This window comes from Gopherus flavomarginatus, chromosome 4 (assembly GCF_025201925.1).
Source record: "Gopherus flavomarginatus isolate rGopFla2 chromosome 4, rGopFla2.mat.asm, whole genome shotgun sequence".
NCBI classification, from domain to species: Eukaryota; Metazoa; Chordata; order Testudines; family Testudinidae; genus Gopherus; species Gopherus flavomarginatus.
In genome coordinates this window covers 10,729,494-10,754,708 of record NC_066620.1, presented here as the reverse complement: position 1 = coordinate 10,754,708, position 25,215 = coordinate 10,729,494, and the positions used below count along the sequence as shown (strand labels likewise).

The 25,215-nt window shown below is 42.4% G+C and overlaps 1 protein-coding gene across 4 annotated transcripts; it reads right to left on the bottom strand.

Annotated features, from left to right (window-relative positions):
• Positions 1-4,353: 4,353 nt before the first annotated feature.
• On the bottom strand, positions 4,354-24,512 carry LOC127050358 (uncharacterized). 4 transcript variants are annotated; one of them, XM_050952243.1, is made up of 4 exons: positions 23,903-24,511; positions 12,322-12,441; positions 11,120-11,184; positions 4,354-6,534 (listed from the first exon to the last, which is right to left on the bottom strand). In XM_050952243.1, exons 1-3 carry the CDS (start codon positions 24,309-24,311, stop codon positions 11,123-11,125), a joined length of 591 nt encoding a protein of 196 aa, XP_050808200.1. In that variant the 5' UTR covers positions 24,312-24,511; the 3' UTR covers positions 4,354-6,534; positions 11,120-11,122. The 4 variants fall into 4 exon arrangements, with proteins under 4 accessions (XP_050808200.1, XP_050808198.1, XP_050808201.1 ...); XM_050952241.1 differs by having other exon boundaries at positions 11,120-11,226; positions 23,903-24,508; XM_050952244.1 differs by lacking the exon at positions 4,354-6,534 and adding an exon at positions 8,652-8,701 and having other exon boundaries at positions 23,903-24,512.
• Between the last annotated feature and the right edge of the window lie 703 nt (positions 24,513-25,215).

The window sequence follows — 25,215 nt, the reverse complement described above, 5'->3', positions numbered from 1 at the left end:
TATCCTAAATCCAAACGTCCTCAAACGTTTGGCTGGGGGAAAGTCTGCACCTAGATCTGGATTCAGATTTTTGAATTAAGATGTTTTGTAATAAAGGTTAAAACCTGTTACCCAGATCTCAGTCGTGGAGTCAACATTATCTAGTGCACAGACACAGGAATGGGATTCAGGAGACCTATATTCTATTCCCAGCTCTGATTTTTCAGATCAGTCACTGTCTTTTCTGCTCCAATACTGCAGACTTATGCAAGTACTTTACTTTATGCACTGTGATTAGCTCCATAGAAGTCTCATAGACTCATAGACTCTAGGACTGGAAGGGACCTCGAGAGGTCATCGAGTCCAGTCCCCTGCCCTCATGGCAGGACCAAATATTGTCTAGACCATCCCTAATAGACATTTATCTAACCTACTCTTAAATACCTCCAGAGATGGAGATTCCACAACTTCCCTAGGCAATCTATTCCAGTGTTTAACTACCCTGACAGTTAGGAACTTTTTCCTAATGTCCAACCTAAATCTCCCTTGCTGCAGTTTAAGCCCATTGCTTCTAGTTCTATCATTGGAGGCTAAGGTGAACAAGTTTTCTCCCTCCTCCTGATGACACCCTTTTAGATACCTGAAAACTGCTATCATGTCCCCTCTCAGTCTTCTCTTTTCCAAACTAAACAAACCCAATTCCTTCCGCCTTCCTTCATAGGTCATGTTCTCAAGACCTTTAATCATTCTTGTTGCTCTTCTCTGGACCCTCTCCAATTTCTCCACATCTTTCTTGAAATGCGGTGCCCAGAACTGGACACAATACTCCAGTTGAGGCCTAACCAGCGCAGAGTAAAGCGGAAGAATGACTTCTCGTGTCTTGTTTACAACACACCTGTTAATGCATCCCAGAATCATGTTTGCTTTTTTTGCAACAGTATCACACTGTTGACTCATATTAAGCTTGTGGTCCACTATGACCCCTAGATCTCTTTCTGCCATACTCCTTCCTAGACAGTCTCTTCCCATTCTGTATGTCAATGGAATTAGTCACAGTATAGAAATTTGAACATATGCATAAATCTCAGCATAAGGTCGTGACTTCAGTCGGGGCTTCTGGGTGCTACTGCAATACAAAAAAAGAATTCTAACGTTTATAGTTCCAAATCTAGACCTAATCTGAATTTTGCTAGTCAAGCCCAGCTCTAGATTTGATATTACAATCAGGGCTGCCAAAAGCAGGTTCGGGCCCCAATGAAAAATTTTTTTCGGGCCCCCCAGCAAGGGCGGACCGGCTAAGCTGGGCCCTCTTCTGGACCGCTGGGCCCTGGTAACTTGTACTGGCTTCCCTCCCCCAGCCCCCATCGGCCCTGATTACAATCTTATTCAAGTACAAGAAACTGTATATCTGCATATGACATTAGTTGGTGGTGGTGAGTTATCAGAGTTTGCCTCTGTTTGTGCACACCAGTGTAGGGAGGATCTCGGATGAGACCCTGTTTTCTGAGCCCAGCCCCAGACATATGTTAGACTAGCCTCAGGCCTTTACCTTATTTTGTCCCATGATTCCATGCAGTGAAAAGCACATCTGAATGGGCTCCCCAGAGAAGCTGGTTGGTGGATGTACAGCCTTGGCTATGAAAAAATGGTTATGTAGCTTATATCATGCAATGTTACAATTTAACTTTGTGCTCCTGGAAAAGCCCAGGAAAAGATATATACCTTATATCTATATATCATATCTATCTATATAGATATATCATATATGTGTGTGTGTATATGTGTATATGTATATATATATACACATATACACATATAATATATATAATAATCCCAGCCAAAACCAAGAACAAAAACAATAGCCTCTCTTGTAGTGCTTCCTGTTCAGACTTTCTAAGAGCTGATACTATAACATTACCTGGAGTTGTTTTCTGCTGGTTTCTTTTTTCTTTTTTAAGGGAATGCCAGCATAAATCAGAGATGTTAAATCAAACCAATTTTATGGCCATATATTTCAGTGTCCCAGTGTTTTGGAACATCGCATACAGGGTTCATTGAATGGACATAGCCTGTAGCATTTATTGTTGCACTTATGTGGAACTCCTTAAAGGCTAAAATTTATAAATGGCACAGCCTAAGCTAGTCTTTGAGCCTCTGGGGACAGATCCTCAGCTGGTGTAAATCAGCTAGCTCTATTCAGCTTCATTGATTTCATGGAGGAAGGCCATTTTGCAACTGTTGAGGATCTGGTCCTAAATTTCTGAGTTAATTTCTTGGAGTCAACCATGCGAAATTCTCTCCTCTCAGCTCAGAGACAATTTTAGCTCTTTATAATGTAATTAGCATTATCCTAAACTCTTACTCCAGATGAATTACTTTTTACATGTCATGAAGCTGCCTGACTGTCCTTATTAGTCCTTTTGGGGATTTCAAAAAATCAGCTGAAGGCAACTTTTTTCTCCTTGCCCAAACAAAATTTTATCAACAATAAGTAACATAAGAAAGGCCTATGGCTGTCCAATACCAAAATGCCCCACAAGGATATTTGACAATAAATCATAAATAAATTGCATATACAGCTAATTCTTAGCACTTACAAGATCTGGCCTTTTTGCCTCTAGCTGCCTCATTTACTTTGTTATTTAGCTATGGTGACACTTTTTTGGTCCTCTTACTATGTTTTTTAATTTGGGGTATACATTTAAGTTGAGCCTCTATTTGGTGTGTTTAAAAAAAATGTCCAGGCAGTTTGCAGCTTTTGTGACTGTACCTTTTAATTTCCATTTAATTCGCTTTCTCATTTTTGTGTTCCTCTTTCTAAAGTTAAATGCTATGGTGGTGGGCTTCTTAGGTATTCCCCCTCCCCCAAGGATACATTTAATTATATTATGATCGCTATTACTGAGCGGTTCAGCTATATTCACCCCTTGGACCAGGTCCTGTGCTCCACTGAGGACTAGATCGGGAATTGCCTGACCCCTTGTGGGTTCCAGGACTAGCTGCACCAGGAAACAGTCATTTATAGTGTCTAGAAATTTTATCTCTGCATCTCGTCCTGAGGTGACATATACCCAGTCAAAATGGGGAGAGTTGACATCCCCCATTATTATTGAGTTTTCTATTTTTATAGCCTCTCTAACCTCCTGGAGCATTTTACAATCACCATCCTGGTCACGTGGTGCTATATTCTTATTATTTAAGCATGAAATTTCTATCCATAGAGATTCTATGGTACACTTTGATTCAGTCAGGATTTTTACTATATTTGATCCTATGCTGTCTTTCACGTACAGTGCCACTCCCCCACCAGCATGACCAACTCTGTCAAAAGTAACTACTGTCAGCACTGTGACAACTAAGTTGTGCAATCACACCTATCCTCATTGTTATCCTGTCCTCCTTCCTTTGTCTGTTTAGTCACCTTGTTGTGTATCCTTCAGAACTAACCACTGAAGTCAGCTAAGCTACACTCATTTACTCTACCTGAGAATCTGATCCATTACCTGGAAGCCCAATTCAATGCTAAGTGCAGGTCTGCTTCAAAGTTTATAGAGCACAGCTAGATTAAAGGAGAAAATTGTAAGTATGAAGTAAGTAGGTCAGGAAAGCGGCAGAGAATGAGGGGACAAGGAAACTGTTTTGTTGAAGAAGAACTCAGAGGGGGCAGTATGTATTTTTTTAATTATTTATTTAAAGAATCTATGTGCTCAGCTCCCAAATGGAGTTATGTAAAACAAATTGATTATTTAAGGCCAGGTTCTGACACCATTACTCTCCCTAGTCTTGCTTAACCCAGGATTATTCGTGTAGTAAGGTACGCCTCAGCAAGGGTATGCATGGGATAATGGTCATTAACCAGACACGACGGCCTAACAGCAGACTCTCCCTGTGTCAAACACCGCCACTCTGTCCTTACAGAATGGCAGATGGAAACAGTAGGCATTAAATGAATAGTAGCTGATCCAAGATGGACACTCTTAGGAGTAGAGTTCTACACATGAAATCCTAATTCTGAGAAAGCCATGGTCCCAGCTGGGACCAGACTTACCCGAAAGAATCTGATCAAGCTGAAACCCTTCTGAATTAAAAGGGAGGAACACCAGCTTTGGAAAAGACAAACTCGAGGAGGAGCTCAGCTCAACGTGTAATATGATGCATGGTATCGCTAACAGCTGGAGTTATTATTGTGTTGAATTGTGTGTGATCCATGGAATGGGATTTGAACCCACACTTTCCTGGCCTATGGGTTAGTATACTAATAACTGAACTACAGGGACATTCAAACACGTGAATACATTCTGTATTTTTCTGACGTGACATATAAAAGAAACTCAAGCATGTGAGTCAGATAAGAGGGCACATTCAATGTTTTTATTAATCAAGTTAGCAATAATAAAATAAAATCACACCACCATAATGGCTATTTATTATTTGCATTGTATTACAGTGCTTTTCAGCAGTGATACGAGCACATAAAATGGTATTCCTGCCCCCAAAGACCTTCTTATCTTAAACTCCAGCCCTGCAGATCATTATGCAGGTGCGTAGCCCGTACTTATACTGGCTTCAGTATGACTGCTTATGTGAGTAAACACTAGTCGTGTAAGGGAAGTCTGCAGCACCAGGCCTGAAAATACAGCAAGGTATTCTAACAGGAGAATTACCACTCTGAGGAGCAGCTATCCCAGTGGAATTGTACTGATATTGGCCTTGTACTGTGTTTTTGGACTGCATTGCTAGAGTTGGCATATAGGGACCTGTGGCTTTGATAAAGGCAGCTGGCAAAGAATGTGATTGGTTTTAACATTTGCCACGGTGATATTTTTGAAAATGAAAAGAGTGTCAGCGCTCATGTAATGTAAAAAAAACCTTTTTGGCTGGGAAATGTTCTGAGAGGGTTACCCTGGAAAGGCAGGTGTATTTACAGCTTGGTCCTGGACATGTGACATTAATGGGCATTTTGCCATTGAGTTCAATGAGAGAAGGTTCAGGGCTTTAGTGCTCAGCTGTCATTTCCATTGTCACTTCTTGAATTTGAGGGTTTAGTTGCCATGGGACTGAACATTTGTAGCCCAGCTACATTTTCATTAGAGCTGGCTGGAAAATGGTGAGTATGTTTGGAGGTGATGGGGTGGTGTGTGGAATTGTTTTCCAGAAAATGTTCTCAAAACTCTTGAATTTTGTCAGTGTTCTGCCAAAAAAAAATGAAAACATGAAAATATATTAATTTTGAAACCTAAAATGAAGTTGTGTTTTTGTTTTTCATTTTTTAGGCTTTTTCTCTCCTTTTCCATTTTTTCTATTTTTTTTTTTTTTTTTTTGGTGGGGATGAGGAAAGGAAAAACATTTGCTTCAGAAAAAAGAACTCTTTTTAAAAAAATGAATGAATAATTTTGACCAGCTCTGATTTTTGTGTATCTGTTTTGGTCTGGAAAAATTAGGTTGCCCTTTGGCTTTTAAATAGGGACATATGGTGATAATAAGTGTGCTAAGGTGTTAGCTTTAACAGTGAATTATGTCAATGTTGTTACACGTTATGACTGAGATTTTCAAGACTGCTTAAAGGATTTAGGTGGCTGACTTCCACAAAAACTGAAGGGAGTTTGGCGTTCTGATCTCCTAGACAGCTTTGAAAATATCAACATAAAAATTCTGCATTACTTTGTAGCTAATTTGTATTAAAATATTCTAAGGGAAGGTATACCACAATTGGGTTTCACGACAGCATTGCCTTAAAGCCATAATTTTATAAATGTATTGTTTCCTTTATCCCAAAGGATCATAAAGCATTATAAACAAATTAAACCTATCATCACATCTTTAAGCAAACAAAATTTCCATTGAAGCCAACAGGTGTTTTGTCCAAATAAGGACTGTACAATCAGGCTATACATACCACTGTGAAAACAAATAGGTATCATTTAACCATCCATGAAACAGCAGCTATTTAAAAGCCCACATCAATGATACACAACAGTTTAGCAGAGAAAATAAAGAATACATTATTCAACTGAAACTGCACGAGGAATTTCTGGACAAAATGTTGTTGCTCACCGGAGCTGATTAAAAATGTTCCATTGAAACTGTTTTTCAACTGCAAATTGGGTGTTGGACTAAATGAATTTTAAAAAAAAGTGTCTGCTTACTGCAGAAAATGGTGACTTCTTGGTGAAAAGCTGAAGGTCAAACATTTTTGGCTAGAAACCAAAACTTTCAATTCAGAAATGTTAAAACAATTCATTTCAACAGCTTTCATCAAAACAAAACTTTTTGACATGGTTGAATTAAAATGGTTAGTTTGGGCTCAGTTTGAATTTAACTGCAGTTCTTTTCTGTGGGCCAGGACTGGACTACATTTCACATGGGTAATGATAATTCTGAGTTGCAATTTGAAAGATGAAAGACCAACAGTTTGTCCTTCAATTAAGCCAAGTCATAGCACAGCGTATGTTGAAAGCTCGATGTTCAGCAGTCTTTCAGGAAGGTTCTTCATTATTTCCTTCCATCTTAGTGACCCTGCCAACAGGTAGGGGATCTTGGGGGACAACTACTGCACTGGTGGGGTGCAAAATAAACTTTATTAAGAAAATGCAAAAACAGGGAAAATTCAATAGTGAGGGGTATGGGGTTTGTTAAGGTAGACAATTGGGGAGGGGTTTCTTTTAGTAAATAGTATAGGGGGTTTCAATAGTGGGGTACAATACAGTGGGGGTACAATACAGTTGGTAACCAATTAACACTGAAGTATAAATATAACAGGTAGCTAACAATTTCTATGTAAAGGGTGTGTCACAGCAGCATATAACTAACTAACAGTTATGGATAAAATGTGTTAACCAACCAACAACTCTAGGTAAAAATGTGTCACAGTGGTGTAAATGTAAAATGTGAGGTGTGTCAGAGAGAAAAAGGGTAACCAATGGGGTTTTATGCTAGACTTCAGTAATAGAATTGAGGTTTGGCAGCAGCAGGAACGGGGTGAACACGTGGGAGAAGGGATTAAAAGAGAGAGAGAGAGAGAGAGAGAGAAAGGCAGTGGTAGAGGAATGAGGTTAGGGGATGAGGGAAGAGGAGCACGTGGTGGAGCAGAGACCAAAGGCAGAGGCGCTGCGGAGGGAGATTTAAACTCGGGGAGACACAGAGAGCAGACAGGCTGCAAGTTTAAACAGCAGAGAGACTGCAACGAGTGACTGGGGAGCTTGGGGGGAGACACGGGCAAGCTTGTGGGGGGGGGTTAGGGCAGTGGGAAGACAGACAACCACAGTTATACAGAACACAGCAAAATCTTATTTATGATCTAACTTAACCAAGACTACACAAATTAGCAAGTAACAGAACACAATGCAACAACTCTTTTTTTAAACCTAACTTACAGAGCACAATGCAAGCAATTCTTTAAACCTAACTTAACCACAACTATGCAAAATGAAATTACAACTTATCTAGACTAAGAACCTGATTCTAATAGGTGCACCTTACACTATGCCAATTCTTTGATCAGGAGGGGGAGCAGTTCCAGAGGGCAGAGTGGTGTGTGCCCAGGGTACAGCCCCCGGGTGGGGGAGGTGGCTGCAGCAGTGGGGCGGCTGCAAGCCGGCAGCCCAGGATACAGTCCCGGAAGGCACAGCTTAGCAGCGGCACAGGCTTATTTTTAGCAGCAAAGGCGCTGCAGAGCAAGAAATAGATTACAGATACAGACCAAGGAGTTAGCTTGGGTCTGTCTGCTGGGGAAACAAGGCCAGCAGCTGGGACAGGGGGAGTCTGCAAGAGGGAGTTCTTACCAATCCCCAGGACAGCAGCAAGCACAGAGGCCGGAACAGCAGTAGCATTGGAGGATGGAGAGAGGACTCGATTCGCATACAATAATCAGGAGATCTCCAGGCACAAATTCGTTGTTCGTGGGAGGGGAGTTTAAAAACGGGGGTACGCTCAAAAACAAATGAGAGCGGGGAGAGGGCCCTCCGAAGACCCCTAGCTGATCAGACCAGGTGGCAAAGCAAGGACCTTCTCCGAGGTCTGATTAGAAAATGTCTGGCTTTAAAGGCAAACTCAGGCAGTTTCCCACCAGTAGTTTTGATTGGCTCCTCTTGATACAGGGGAGGAGAGAAGGCAGGGAAAGGCTGCAGGTAAGCATAGGCATGCCTGGGCATGTTCTGAGCCACAGGTATGACTCATATGCTTAATTAGTTGGCCACTTCAGGTCTTGCATTTCTGGACAGCGCCCCCCACACCGAGCTCGGGTCTGAACAAAGAAGCCAAATAAAGAAGCAAGAAGCCCTCTCCCTAGGCAGAGCAATGGCTCCAGTTAGTCTGTACAAGCCATTCCTATGAATAGAGCTGTGACTTAGTTAGCACAATGGCCGGGAGGGGTGGCCACACAGGACAAACAGAAAGGAGAGGGGAAAAAGGAATGCAGCAGGGGGACAGCTGTAACAGACACTTAGATCATTTATCCCAGTAAAATTTCAACATTCACCATATTCTTGGTTACAAATGTGATTTGAATGCAAACCCACAATACAATTAGGGGAATAGTCTTCTATCCAGACATAATTCACAATGTTTTCTCGTTGTCTTATGACTAAGTTTGAAGACGCAAGAATCAAGCGCTGAATGGTAGGTCAGGAATCAGTCAGTCCTGTTCCAAGCTACTCCTCCCTGCAGCTCCTTTTCACTATGGCATTATTAACTCATTGAGTCATTCCACAAGTTTCCTTCTGTACTGAAATAAATGTATTTTGGGAGGGGGTTAATCTCTTTCTTCAGCACTGAACAATTCCATTCACTCTGATTTCACTATTCTATTCTGACTGAACTGTTTTTCCCTCTGTATCACATCATCACTACCATTGCACAGCCACTGGTGAGCATGTGCAGACCAAATGAGAGAGAAGTCGATATTGATTTATTTCCATTTCTAATATTGCTTTCAAAAAGCATCTGTGCCAAGCTCTGAGGTCTAATCCATTGAAGTCAATATAAAGACTTTACTGGGCTTTTGATCAGGCCCTATGGCCCAGAGCCTCAAAGGTATTTAGGTGCCTACCTCCCACTGAAATAAATGGGATTATCTGAATACTTCTGTGGTGCTTTTACCACCCACAAGAAATATGTTCATACATACAGAACCAGGATCCTCTCCTTGCCTTTAACCACTAAAAAAAAGCCAATCAGTAGTGAGAAGAAACCCAGACATGACCCAGTTCATGTACAAAGGCAGTCTTGACCCTGCTCCTCCTTCCCCAAAAGCATGGGTAAGTTAAAGGGCCTTTGTAGTATACCCTGAAGGTCAACACTCTCTAGCTACCTTGGACCAAGCAGGGCAGTGAGTTCCAAAGTTGAGGGACCCTCATGGAGTGCACCTTGCCAGCAGCTCTTTTTCCTATCCATTCTGTCTTGAGGGCTTCCACTGCCAGCAGCTCTGCTATCATTGCAATGTGGGAGAGATGGCCCATCATGCAGACAGGTCACAGGCCATTTAGGGGTTTACAGTTCAGAACAAGTACCTTAAATTCACTGTGGAAACCAATAGGTGACTAGTTCAGATCCCGAGTTTGAGGCGTGTTGCACACCATTTTGTCTCAATTTTAGAGATTGGCCTGGACAAACTCTGTTCCGATGCCAATCCACATTCACGTTTAACTCCATGGACTGAAGAATACCACAGGATCTGGCCCATTGTTCTCACCCCACATAGTTTACAGTCTACAGCTCTGACTCTGCCACCAGTGCTGACTGGTTTCTTCCCTCCTAAGTTGTCTCACTCATTTCAGTGGAAGTGCTTGCAGGAGCAGAATTGAGCCTTGAATAAGCAGGCAACCCAGAACCCAATGGGAGACTCAGAGGAAAGTTCTGCCTTGAAGGTTTTTTGGTAGCATAAGAGTAGGTGACATCATGTGATGTGACATCGGTTAAAGCACACAGGCTTTGCAGGAAAAGGGTAATATTGGCATACATCTAGTGAGACAGGTGAGGTAATATCTTTCATAGGACCAAATTCTGTTGGTGAGAGAGACAAGATTTTGCCCTGCACAGAGCTGTTCTTTGGGTCTGGGAAACGTACTCCGAGGGTGACAGCTAAATACAAGGTGGAACAGATTGTTCAGCGTAAGGAGTTAACACATGTTGCAAGAGACCATTCGAGGTGAACTGGGCAGTTAACATCTCTCCTGCAGTCATAGGACAAAGAGGGTTAGTGGGTTACAGATTGTTTTAATGAGCCATAAATCCAGTGTCTCTTCTATGTCCATGATCTTTAGCGTCTAGCAAAGTTATCATATTTTGAAGGTGTTCTGTGGGTTTCCTTTTAGGATGAGGACTGAGACATATGTCCCCTGCTATGATGATTAATACCCGCCCTCCCACAACACATCTTTCAAGATCCCTGGGTCTTACACATGCCTGTCACAAAATGCAGCGTACCTTGTCCAGCGCACTAAATGCTCCAGTAACAACTATGTGGGTAAAACAAGATAATCATTATGCTCTCGAATGAACTCACACAGAAAATGATAAAAGACAAAAACACCATATCATGGATGAGTGAACAGTTTTCACAAAGTGATCACTCCATATCTGACCCCTCAGTTCTCAAAAGCTTGTTTCTTTCAGCAAAGAAATTGGTCTAATAGAAGAGATTACCTCACCCACCTTGTCTCTCTAATAGCCTAGGACCAACAAGGTTAAAACAACATTATAAATATACATCTAGTGAAGCCAGGGAAGTTTCTTCTCATTCATACTGGTGTAAGAGAGATCAAAATCAGACCCAGTGAATTTTCAAGAGTGAATTTCGAAAGCAAGGACAGATACCTGACAGGACAGGATAGGAAGAATTTCCAGCATATTTTGCAGTCTCATGTCCCCATAATCGAGATTAGCCCAAACCAAAATCCTGAGTCTGAACACCAACAGATCTTGGGGGCACTGGACATCAAAAACCAAATCCAGGTCTGAATTTTGCAAACAGCCCCTGTTTTAAAAGGGTTGAAAATAGCCTCAGGTCTGAACTCCCCAGCTTTTGGGATGAGTCCTCTGATTTTGTGGAATTTGGGGCAGCGTCTGCTCAGGAGTGTGACCTGAGTGGAGCCTAGCTAGCACGACCAGGCTGGATGTATCTAAGATGAAGATGTTGTCTCACCTGTCAGTTTTTGGATTTCAGCAGGCTAGTAAGTAACTGCTGGCTTTTCTTCTTTGCAAAAGTCACTACATAGTTCACAGGGAGAAAGAGAAGTGCCATGAGGAAGGCTGCAAAGAGAAGAATGCAACTGCGGACATGCTGCTATTTTTAGACACTAGCTCAAGCAGATTTAGCAGAGGTACATAGATGTGAGCTTGGAATCCCACCTCCCAGTTCAGATGTGGACATACCCTTAGTGCACAGCAGACTAGTGCAGGGTAGTTCTTCACCTCAGCTTGCTGCAAACTAAGTATTAGTCTAGATAAGTCCTTACAGTGTTACCATTTTTTTATCTAGTCCACTATATGAAAAACAAAACATGAGGAAAACTCTTCCCCAGATAAAGGCCAGATCTTTTAAGATACTGAGACTGCCGAGAATTTCTGTGCCTTGTGCTTCACTCCCATTGGGTTAAATGTCAACAACCATGACAGCAGTGGGAACCAAAGGTACTCAGCGTCTCAGAGGATTGGGCCCTAGATGATTTACTCACATTACAAACTAGAGCTGGGTGATTTTTTTTCAGCAAATAGTTTATTTGCTGAAAAACAAAGTGTCAGGTTGACCAAACTTATTCATAAATTTGGGTCAAGTTCAGAGAAGAGTTTTGACTGGGGGGAAATCCACCAGGGTAAAAAAAAAATAGTCAAAAAAGTGATTTTAAAAAAATATTTTCAAAACAAAATGTTAACACTTTTTGTTTTGAAATTTAGCAAGAATTAACTTAAACTTAAAAGGGAGGGGACCCAAGAATTAAATGAAACATTTCATTCAAGCTGAATCAATTTCTCCTCCCTCTCACCCAGTTTGGCCACTGAACAGCAAAGTCAATTATCTGCCAAATTCTAATTACAGTAAGGCCTGGCCTAGATTAGAAAAGAATGTGTGTGTTTTCAAATGGGTGATTTTAAATATGTTTTCAAAGCTAGTTATGGTCAACCGTAGTGAGGGGTGGTATCTAAAGTTGACCAGGAGCAGCTACCATATTTTTCAAGATATTGAACCCTGTCATCAGAGGTGCTAAGTGATGTTTAAAAAACATCTTCATTAGAACAAATCGGCGTACACATTTTTTTTCCCAATACTTTTCCCCCCTAAGTCTAGAGAGGGACTAAGAGGGGCAACATATTCAGATGTGCTCGACTGGCTAAAGCTTATCCTACCGGGAGTTATGCAAACATCCTTCCATTTATAAGAAGTTTTTCCCTCAGAGAATCTGTTTGTGTCTGGCTCCTGTTCTTCCCACATCAAGACCGAAGGCTTCTTCATCAGCCCATACATGCCTGTCAAATTGACATGAGATGAGCTGTGTTAACTTTTAAAATTCATTTTCCTGTTATTTCATAATGTTGCTCTGCACACAAATAAAGGAGACATCTACTCTGTTTAAAAATAAATATTGCAAATAGCAACTGCATTTAGACAAAAAAATGAGGCAAATCTGAGCCATATAACACTTAACCATTCTGACACACAGTTAGACATGGATCCAAGCTGAAATCCCGATTCTCCAAAAGTTCTAGCATTACATACTTCATATTAGAGCTGATGATGAAAAGGTATTGCAAGAAAATATAGAAACTTTTAATGAAAATATTTCATCAAATTTCAAATCTTTACTATTACGAGCTGTAGCCAAAAAGGGAAATAAAAAAATTATGAAAATCTTCAAATAATTCCATGAAAAATGTTGAAATTCAAAAAAGCTTCAACCAGTTTATTCAAAATATTTCCAATGTTGCATAAAATAAATTGTGAAAAAATAAATACAAAATTGAGAGCAGTCCATTATACTCCAATGTGGCCCCGTCCAGAGAAGTGATGTCAAATTGCTGATAGAAGATCAAACGGATCTTGTGAGTTCATCCAGCAATATTATCAAATATTTAACTTGGGCCTAGAGAATGTCAGAAAATTTCCACTTGAATAAAATTTTATCCAAATGGAAATGGTGTTTTTCAAAGATCATCAGGGTTTTTCCCACTGCAACCCCCCTAGTTAAGAAGTTGCTTTTTCCCATGTAACAATATATAAGCCATATCTACACAACATACTGAGACAAATTCAGTCCTGGTTTAAATGGCTGAAACTCCACAAAGCATAGGAATGGGAGTCAGCAGCTGAGTCTTCTTGGGTACATCTACACAGCAGCTGGGAAGTGTAATTCCCAGTGCAGGCAGACATATATGAAGTAGTTCTGCTCAAACTAGTTCACTAAATATAGCAGTGTGACCATGGCAGGACAGGCCATGACTTGGGCTAGCCACCCAAGGACAATCCCACCTGACACCCTGGGTATGTCACTGCGGCCACACTATATTTTTAGCCGAAAAGGAGCTAGCATGTATGTCTACTCTAGCTGGGAATTGCATCTTCCTGCTGCTGTGTTGATGTACCCGTTGACTGGCGATGTCATTTAAGCTCTTTGTATTTCTGTTTTTCTGTCTGTGGAACAGGATGTAACAAGTATCAGAAGGTAGCCATGTTAGTCTGTATCCACAAAATCAACCAGGAGTCCGGTGGCACCTCCTCATCAGTTATTGGGAGTGGGCCACATCTACCCTGAATGAATTGGCCCTGTAAGGTAACTCCCTTCTCTTCGTGTGTCAGTATAACAATACCTGTATCTGTAATTTTTACTCCATGCATCTGAAGAAGTGGGTTTTTACCCATGAAAGCTTATGGCCAAATAAATCTGTTAGTCTTTAAGGTGCCACCGGACTCCTGGTTGACTTTGAGGATGTAACAAAGCACTGATCTCTGAGAACAGGCACAGTCGGTATGTCTGTTATGGCAACATTTCCCCTTTAAGTCTGGGAGTTACTGGGCATTGCAGTCTCCAGACAGGGCACATGATGGTGAGGAATCAGCTGGTCAACCCGTGATTCCCTGCTGGAGACAATATAAGGAGTTCTCCTGGCTCACCCTCAGAAAGTGAGTGGGGAGTTGAAATAAGGCCTTGTGGAAAGTGCTTCTAGGGGGACCTGGCAAGAGGCCTAGGAAAGGTACCCGAGGAAGAGCGTATTCTCTTCCCTCCTAGTTTGTCGAAAGCTGTAAAGGCCTGTGGTGGCTGATAGCAAATGATAGGAGCCGCTTTCCTCTTGTTTTGAATCCTGTTGTGGCACTGAGGTTGCACTTAGGACCGGACTTTGGGCTAACCTGTAGTTTAGCTTTCCCTGGCTGCTGTATCCATCCACCATCTTACTTACATAGGGTCAGTAATACTTATCTTCAGCTGTCATGTGCTTGGAGATATACAGTATTGTGCTTTTCAGCAAAGTATTAGTTGGGATTTATTATTATTCCACCAAACATGCATGTAGCCCACTGTGCATACCACCTGGAGTTAATGGGCAGATGGCCCCAGACTATTCTGCCCAAGCACATTTGATATTTTGCTCCTTTTCTTTCTCAGAAAAACTGAGCTTTGACTTAAAGTATCTTGCTTACACACACACACACACACACACACACACACACACACACACACACACACACACACACACACACACACACCGCCTCTCCCACCTCTTGGCTGTGTTGTCAGTCATGTTGTAATATTTTAGATCATGTAGCTCAACATGACTGATGCAACCAGACCTGCACTGCTCTCTGGTGTTATGGCTCACGAATAAAAATTCTGGAGGAGCTTCCTCGGGGAAGGCTAAAAAGGAGAAGTGCAGCTAGAAAGTGAACCCTCTGATGCATTTTATTTAGAGCATAGCCCAGTGGATAGAAAGGGGTGTGAGTTAAGAGCTGGGTTACAGCCTTACCCGGAATTTCCCTACTTTTGTATATTGTGATCTGAGCTGTGTCACTTCATCATCCTAACTTCATGTGGCTTTACTTTCTATTACTATAATTGTAGCTTTTGAAAGGGACGCTATCAATTTAAAAGTCATAGTTCTGTCTGCAGCCTTTTTTTCCCACCTACTATTGTTATAAGTATTACCTGACATCTCTTGTTTCTGAATGAAACTGGGTTTTAGGGGCGGGGGAGGAATGTTTCCCTGGTTTTTAGTTTATTTGCGTTGTGCATTAAAGCAGCACTCTGTGTATAGTCAGTAGAGCCAGTCAAGAATCTTTCATCAATGTTTGGTTGGTTGGCAGGGGGAAGGGGGGTTGACAGAAAATGTGGTTTTGCAAAATTGAAATTAAGATGGAAATTTTCCAATTTTTGATCAGTTCTAATAGTCAGTTTCACTCTTATCACTCAATAGTCAGTCGGTTTCCCCAGTTCTTTGTGTGACTCTTTCACACTGCCACAGCAAAGAGAAATTTTATTTTAAATGTAAATGCAAAACCACAAGTATTGGCAGTGAGGCAAAGGGGCAGGTATAGTCCCTGAACCCAGTTTTAGCTCTGCATTAACTACATCTCAATTAATTTGATTATGCCATTTAAGTACATTTCCATCCATTTCTAAGTTGGTTGGCGGTGTTTGGACTTTTAGCGATAATACTGCACTATTAATAGAGAAGGACCTTTTGGTTACAAAACCAAAACTCTCTGGGCAATATGATCTGTTAGCATGTCTTTAGGGATGAAGTGGTTGGTGGTGCAGATGTCTCGTCTAGGCTCTCTGTACAGGGGAGAATTTTTTCCCATTTGAATAGATGCGTGCTTGTGAAGAAAGGCATGATATTTGTGCAGGAAGAAGTGTGCTTGCTAATTCATTATTTACAATTTGTTAATCACTATTATTTATTTATGAATTCTTCTGTGTAAAGAATTTAATCCATCCAATCGGAGATCAGGAACAATACCATGTGACGTAGGTGGTCTGTTTCACACACTGACTATCAAATAGTCAAAAAGAAGAGGCTTCAAACAGATCCTAGCTTTTAAATTATTTGGCCAAACTATTCTTTGAATATTTCTGAATACCAAATGCAGTCACACCTGTCAGGATGCGTTGTTCATAAGCAGAAAGAAGGCTCAATCTTTCGGATAATTTGTTACCAGTAAAAATAATCCAATCAGCTACAGACAAGAGTAAAATCTAGGAAGTTTATTATTTTGCATTTTCCTTTACCATTGATGAAACTCAAAATTTTTAATAGGCAAAACTTTCTTCATGTGTACACATCATTCAACAACTTGACAAAGAGCTGCCTCCTCCGGCAAACAGCGGGTCAACCTTTCAACTGATATAAACTGGCATCATTTTATTGAAGTCAATGGAGCTTTGCCAGTTTACACCAGCTGAAGATCTGGCTCTCGCCTAATATCTTTAAGAACTGCAATACCACATACTGTACTTCTGAGGCAATTCCTCACCTGACTTTTCTAGGAAAATAGAGGAACAATTTCACTCCAACAGAGAGGCTCCCAGGATTGAGTTGTCTGCAGGTCAGACCTAATCCAATATACTGCAGTTACTAGAATACTGAAGGGGAATTTGTTCATGCCGGTCTCGTGTTATTGAAAAGGCCTCAATAATTCTGCTGTCCGGGTTTGTTACATGGGAGTTTGCAGCACAATAAGTCTCAGAAAAACCGTTTACTAGTTATACCTAGAAATTCAGTACAGTAATTTTTTAAAAAATAATCTACATAGAATTTAAAAAAAAAATTCCATAATAGTCATGAGGTATTTCTCAACCACCAATTCTTATTATGCATTAATGACATTAATTATGTAAAAATGCTTCTGGGTTAGAGCTGGTTGACAATTTTCCATCTAAACTGTTTTTAAATTTAAAAGAAGTTTTCCCGCTCTAATTAGGTGGTATTCATCTAGGGCACACATTCCTATTGCATCGAGCTTGCAGGTATCCGCAGAGCTTTACAACAAACAGAACTTTTTATGGCTCACTTCACGATTTGCCTTGTTCACGGATCTCCTCCTAGCTCCTTTGGACATCTTGGTGAAATTCTCCTGTGTAATACAGGTCAGAGGTCAGGTTAGATGATCACAAATATCCCATCTGGCCTTAAAATCTATGATCCTATGAGGTGGTGAGCACGGACAAGTGACTCAACCTTTTACAGGATGAAGTCTGGATGGATGCTTAGGCCTGTAAACCCACAGAGCACTGAGTGGAATCGCCAGCTTGCAGAGGTTTCATTCAAGGTACCTTTTGCTGTAGCCTTCCAAAAAAGCAATGCTGTCGTTCTCACTTCTCATCTTATACAGTGAAGCTACATGCTGCCATGTCAGACATCCAGGGTGATGCTTCAACCAGACGCCGCCTCCCCCCCCCCAGGATACAAGATGAGACTGCCAACAGAGCATTCTCAGCTGGGGGGTGGGCTGCAGAGCACAGCTGTCTGAGCAGGAATCAGAGGAGGGCTGAAGCAGCTGCAGGTGTGATTTTTCTTCAGGGGAAAATGTGTTGTGAGGGATGAGAGCTTCTGATCCATATTGGCTCTGCCCACTGCTCTTGCTGCTTTTAACTATTTTTAAATTGTGTGTTTACTTTCCTGTCCAGGGCTCTTAGAGCTCAGGAAGGGGGGCTATTTGAGTGGAGTATATTTTTAAATTTGAGAGGTAGTTACAAGAGCCCTTAAGGGAGTTAAGGGCTGCACTCCCATTAAAAGTCCATGGGAGTTAGATGTCTAAACTCCTTAGAGACTTCTGAAAATCTCACCCTAAATAAATATGGCAAAAAGTGTATCATGCTCAGATGCCTTTAAAAATGCTTTGGATGGAAAGCACCATCCAGAACACATGCTGTCCTAAAACAGGTCGACTTTCATGGCTTCGCATCAGCTGACAACAGTACAGTCAGCTCTAGCTATGTTATTATATGGCTCTAGTCCCTGTAGTATCTGAGTGCCTCACACACACTGCTTACAACACACCTGTGAGACAGAGAGGTATTATAGATGGGGGCCAATTTTCAAAGATCAATGCATAATGTTTGTACATACACATATACTAAGGGCATAAATAGAGTTATAAATCCTAGCTACTAGTATTTACACCACCAAGTGCCTCCTCCTCCTTCCACCTCCTCATTGGGGAGGGATAGCTCAGTGGTTTGAGCACTGGCCTGCTTAAACCCAGGGTTGTGAGTTCAGTCACTGAGAGGACCACTTCAGGGATCTGAGGTAAAAATCTGTCTGAGAATTGGTCCTGCTTTGAGCAGGGGGTTGGACAATATGATCTCTTTTAACCCTGATATTCCATGATTTGCTTGTGAAAAGGGCCTCATTTTCAGAGGTGCACTCCCATTGCGTTCAGCAAATAATACAGGATTTCTTTTGCCTTATTCAGTCATAATGTCTATTACTTGACTACCAAGACTAAATCACCATAAAGGCTCCATCCCTCAGATCTTTAAACATGAGATAACTCCACAGTCTTTAATTGTATGACTAATCAGAAAAGGGATGGCAAAAGGGGGAAGAGAGCCTTGCAGATGAAAGCATGGTATCTGTGACAAACTAATATTGCAAGAACAGCTTGTCCTTTCAGAGAGGTGTGGCTGGTCTAGTGCCTTGAGCATAGGGCTAGAAGCCAGCAGTTCCTCAGGGCTCATGACAGCTCTTCCAGTGAATTACTATATGACCTTGGCCACGTCACTTATAGCCAAATGCGGCCAATGGAGTCCTCAGACTTAGGTTCTGACAATAAGCACATCCCAATTGTTTTTTACCACTGTGATGGAGTACAGGATGAGAGATTGTCTGTCAGATAATGGGGCTCCAGACTATTTAGATGTTAACTCAATTAATGTCCACAATACCCTTGTGAGGTAGGTATTGCCAATTCCTATTTATTAGATGAGCAGAGTGAGACTGGTGGTCAATGATTTGGGGGTCCCATATTCATACATCATATTCATACACTCCTTACCCTACTGAAGTCTTGCTGTTAACTGCAGTGGGGCTAATATTTCACTGCAGCTATGTCCTGAACGTATTCAGAAGACATAAAGCACTACAGGTGTTGAATATCATAAATCCTACGGTATTTTGAATGAAAGAGACTTAGGCACCGAGGAAGAAGAAAGCAGCAATTAGGTGAGTGATGGGAAGAAGTTGCATGAGCAATATGGAAAGCTGCGTGAAGAAGAAATAGAGTACAGTGGAGAAAAAGGAGAGGAAAAAACTGTACAAGGGAGAGGGAATGAGTGTGAAATTGGAAAATAAAACTAATTAAATAAATCAGAATAGGACTGACAGAGGCTGAAGGAAAGTGAATCAAACCCCAAGAGATAGTCTGCCATCCCGTGCAACTGCACGGGGGTCTCAGGACTGACACACGGAATACGCTGATGGTGTTTGGCCCAGAATGTGGAAAAAGCAGAATGAATAAAGAGTATGGAGGAGAAAAGAAAAGAGGGGACCTCTCAAGAGGCTGAGGATGTTTAGGGACAGCCAGGGAAAAGGCTGGTACAAGAAATGCAACAACAGAAAGCAATACATGGAGAAGGAATGAACCGTCTGAGGAAATGAGCTATCCTAGAACACAGAAACGGCTGAGATCTTCTATATAAAACATTGCAAAGTGGTCTCCTTGGTGATCCGCCTGGAGTCTCTCCAGAAGCTCCAACAGAAGTAGAATGCAAGGCCCTGATCCCACAGTCAGCTCTTTGCTGTGGAGTGCTGTGTACACACACACACCGAGCCCTGCTGAAGTCAATGGGCTCCATGGGGATCTGCCCACAGGGAGCTCACTGCAGGATCAGAGCCCAGGTTCCCAGCTTCTGAGAGACACAGGCCAGCACGGATGCATGACACTTGTGCTCAGATCTGCACTGGTTACCATTCAAGCCGCAGATGATGATCTTTAAAATCCGAACACTCTGAGATTGGATTGTCTGAAACCATCTTTCACCCAGTACCCTGCCCTGGCCATTAAGATCATCTGAGAAATCTGAGAACTGCATGTTAGCAGAGTGCTCTTGCTTGAGAGCTGCAACCTCTGGAACTCGCTGGACTTGGCAAAAACTAGGGCAGGATGCAACAATTACTGATTTTCGTTTAGCATTTGACTAACCCTTTACCTATTGTTCCTTAACTCCTGTATTTAGGATGGCTGGGTCACACTGTGACAAGCACTATAGGAATTAATCAAGCTAACAGGCAAGAGTTGTGTTTTGTTTTGCCTGTATCTTTTCTGCAGTGGGGAGGGGCTGCTTCACATCCATATTAAGCTTTAAGAATTGCCTCAGTTTTAACTTGCTTTCCTGTGCTACCCTCAAGGCTTCACTTTGCAGCCAGCATTGAAGGTCATAAAACAAGAGACAACAGTTCCAGGCAATATGTCTAGACAACAGCACAAACAGGAGTAGCAGCAGTCTCTCTAGCAGCTGGATCCCAGATCATTCATACACAGGGTCAGCAACTCTTGTAATACTGGATGTTTTTCCTAGAGCTCCGGCTCCTGGAGGTGTGTGATTTGGTGAGACTCTCTCTCTCTCTCTCTCTCTCTGTAAAAGAAACATGTTTCTAGCTCTCATGGTTGCAGAGAAAAACTTGAAAAGGTGCCACGAATGCACCCTAAAGGCTCAAAAGCCAGAAGACAAATAAAAAGGACCCAACATTTCTTTTAAAAAAAAATCATTATTTTTAAACCAGTCTCATAATTTTGGGGCACCTGACTCATGTTTTTCTGAACACTGGGGACTGGCAAAACTGAATGCATGTAGAGAAATACAGGAATGTGTAACACATGTCAGCACAAGGAGCTGGAGCATGCATGCATGACACAGGACATATGCAAGCATATCTTTAACTAGAACTGCTCCTTGCATGATCTTAGCATCAAATCTTGACAGATTCATGGATTTTGAGGCCAGAAGGGACCACTCAGATCATCAAGTCTGACTTCCTTCATAACACAGGCCATAGACCTCACCCACTTGCTTGCTTGCTTGTATGCATTGTGTGATGTCTATGTAATGCTGCCTTTTTTCCAGTATGAAAAGGCACCTGGATAATTGAGTGTCACTAGCTTGAGGTATGTATCCAGCTCCTCTTCTGAAAAAAAATGCATGACTAATTTCTTAAGTATATATATCTTCCTACTATATTTTCCAATGCATGCATCTGATGAAGTGGGTTTTAGCCCAGGAAAGCTTATGCTCAAATAAATTTGTTAGTCTCTAAGGTGCCACAAGGACTCCTCGTTCTTTTTTAAGACATGAAGAAACCTATTAGCCATGTAGACTGATTATATCTTCCCATCCTCCTTAGACAAAATGGCTCCCTTACATGAGGTATTCTCGTCATCTGGAGATGATGGTAAATAGTCATACTATACACACACTGCTGTCAATAGGACTACTGGCAACTGCTCACTAATGTCATTGAGGATTTGTCCCAAAATATTTACAGACTCTAGCAAAGCATATTGGACCTACATCAACACCTTTGGAGATCATAATGCTTGCAGGGATTCTGGTAGAGTTTATAAACCTGAAGAGCCTGTTATTAAATATTTGTTCCCCATGTAGGTACTTATAGACTGTAATCAAGACACCGCTTAACCTTTTTTTTTAAAGTTAAATAGATTGAATTCCTTGAGGCTATCACTATAAGGCATGTTTTCTAATGCTTTTATCATTCTGGTGGCTCTCCTCTGAACCCTCTCCAATTTATCAACATCTTTCTTGATTTGTGGGAGCCAAAACTTGTCTCCTGATCTCTAATAGTTAAAGATTGGCATCAACACTGAAGTTTGAGGTTTCATATCCCTTCCAAAAATGTTTGTTAGTATCAACAATTATAACTCTAGATATTTTTGAATTTTATTTGTGCATTTTGATTTCTAATGAGGCGTCTACGTAAACCACTAGCCACATGTACAACCCCTTACAAAGATCCATTCAAATTCAGCAAGCCTGATGCCTGTGTTAGAATGGATACTTCCCCTCAAACATAAACCTAAAATTCTTCCTCTTTGATTGAACACCCCTCCTGGCTAGACAGAGCCGAGAGCATGAAGAAACCTTGCAATATTGGGCTCTGCCAACCAACCACTGAAGTAAGTTCCAGAGCTGATTAGCCCTTGCTCAAAATCTCACTGCCAAACCCCTCAGATTTAAACCGAGGGATTGTTAACCAAACACTTTTGCTGTTCTTAACTCTTACAGTAACAACGAGAGAGACCGTGTTGCCAGCAGCGGATTAGCCACTGGGCCAACAGGCCCATACCCAGGGGCCCCAGCCAATTGGGAGGCTCCAGAAAAATGCCCCCTGTGCCCCAACCCAGGTAACAGCGCCAGGCAGCTGGGGCAGGGGAAGCCCTTGAATCCCAACCCTGCGCCCTGGCAGAAGGCCCCATGCTCCAACCTAGGTAACAGCACCAGGTAGCTGGGGCAGGGGAAGCCCCTGCACTCCAATCCCGCTCCCAGCAGAAGGCCCCATGCTCCAACCCAGGTAACAGCGCCAGGCAGCTGGAGTGGGGGAATCCCCTGCACCCCAACCCCGCTCCTCAGCAGAAGTGCCGGGCGGGGTGGGGGAAACCCAAGTATCCAGACCCCGGCTGCGGCTCTGGGACTGGAGGAGCTCTCACTCCCTGCTGTGGCCTCAGGACTGGGGAGCTCTCACTCTCTGCTGTGGCCCCAGGGCCATGGCAGGGGGGCAGAGCTTCTCCGGTATTGTGAGGGGAGGGCAGAAAGGAGAAAATGGGTTGCAGGCTGCAGGGGGAGCAGAATGGGGCCAGCGCATGGTTGGAAGAGGGGCAGGACCATGGGGGGGAAGGGGTAGCCGGGGGTCAGAATTGCAGGCAGAAGGCATGGGGAGGGGCCCCCTGCTTGCTCTGGCCCAGGGCCCCATGAAACCTTAATCTGCCTCTGGGTGTTGGCATAACCAGGGCCCCAATTCTTTAGCACTTTGTAGTTCACTACTGGGACTTTTAAAAATTGCATCCAGAAACACACTGGCAGAGTTCCAAGCACAGGTGTTGTGTGTTCTCTGAGAGAAATGCACCTCAACAGCCTGCCCGCCTCTGCCAGTCCCAGGTGATGTTTATGAACTGTCTTCAAGTTTAGCCCCCATGTCATTTAATCTAGCAACAACCCAGCCATGGATAATTGTGGTGAGGTCCAGATCAGAAAGCAAAATGCTGCAATCTTTTAGCCACCTGCAGGTGTTAGCCAACTGCAATCTTGTAGCCAGCAGTGCTTTTGGCTGAGGATCTAACATGGCCCCCTCCCCCATCCTCCCCCCACGTTTTGGATCTGTGTAACAAAAGCCAGGCAGGTTTTTTTTGCCCAGGGCACTGACCAAACCTCTTGAATCTCTTGCTCTTTCTCCCAGCCTGTCAACCTTACCTCTGCAGAGGTGACCCCCCGCCCTCTATGCCCATGTGCACATCTGCCATGGAATGCAGGAGCAGAGAATCTGCACAACAAATGGCTCAATCCCTTTCATTCCTTGGGCTGCTCACAACTGGTGCAGTGGAACTGTTACCAATCCTGCTGCTAGGGTGACCAGATGTCCCAATTTTATAGGGACAGTCCCGATTTTTGGGTCTTTTTCTTATATAGGCTCCTATTACCCCCCACCCCCGTCCTGATTTTTCACACTTGCTGTCTGGTCACCCTATCTCCACAAGCGCTAGGGCGGAGTTTGCCCTTTAGTGCATGCGAACTAGCAGTGAAACTGACTAGTCTATTTTCCTCATCTTAGCAGAACAAAATGGAAAACAATAAATATATCTAGAGATCTAAGCTTACAGTATCATTGTCTTCCTAGTTTGCTGGTAACGTGGGACCCTCACACACACATGTGCTCTTTGGGTCATTTCTAATATTGCGATAATCCACAGTCTTGCCATAAATATTACCTTTCAGAGATAAGTGCTTTTCTATCAAGGTTTTCATTGTCATCTTATACTCATCCTCAGTTATAGGGAGTTGTGCCAGCTTCATGTCTGGAGAATACTCCTCCTTCAGAACCTTTGCCCACTTTCTTTCAGGTGGCCAGCATGCAGCAGACACTCTGAAACCTGCCTTGTCCAGGTTCCTGGCAAACGTCCGTCCGATGGAGCTGTTGGACACTAGAATCATAACAGCTCTCCCTTTTATGTCAATATTTCTCTCCATTTTCTTCACAATCCCCAAGGAGAAAACGATGACAAAGCAGGTGAGGAATGCAGTGCAGATGCACACGAAAGCATAAAGGAAGCAGGAGAGGACCAAGGCAAGCATTAAATCTGCAGCTACCAGGAAGAATTGTCTAAAAGCGAATGCCATCGTTCAAAGAATTAGCCTGCTCCTCGCTCAGATGTTTGCCGAGAAATCTGGTAGGAGTCACAACACGCAGTTATGCTATTATGAAGCCAGCCAGCATTGCAAAACATGCAGAGGCAAGCCACAGCTTCACTAGAAGGATGAATCATTGTTCTGGATAGAACAAGAAATATGATTTCCAAACTGTATACATTTCAGCAGACGACTGATTGACTCATGATAGTTGACATTGCTACATTGTACATTTCATGGTCTACGAGGTTGAAATCTAAGAATTCTGTTCACAGGGGAATTACAAACAAGTCTTCACCAGGGCCAGTGATGGATCTTGTTTGTTTTTAAATAATAACTTTTCAGGGGCTTTTTCTGAAATACTGTGTCAGAGAGAAATTGTGGAAGGCTCAGGCAGAATTATAAGAGCTGCAATATTCCCAGTATCTTATTGGTATTCTTAAATCTATCAATCTCTATTCTGCAGTAAACCTGGCTAAAACCCAAGAGAACAGTATTGAGATTTTGCCCGTATGCAACCAATTTTGTTTTAGTTGTAAAATATCCTGTGTGGAGAACATTTTGCCTCCTATTTGCGGGGACTTCCAAACTTGAAAATTTTGGTAGTGGCTAATTTACCTTAGAGAGGAGATGAGTAAGTGGGAACATGAGAAAGTTATATACTCTAATAACTGATATAGAGAAGGTAGGCTGGGCTCTGCTCTGCACTACTCATAGTACATTAACAAGGGGCCATCCACTGATATTGACAGGGAGTATATTTAAAACCGATTAAAGGAAATACTTTTTCAGGCTGTATATAATTAGTCTGTGGGACTCATGGCCATATCTGAGGCCAAGCACTTAGCAAAATTCGAAAAATGGCCAGACATTTATCTGAACAACAAGACTATCC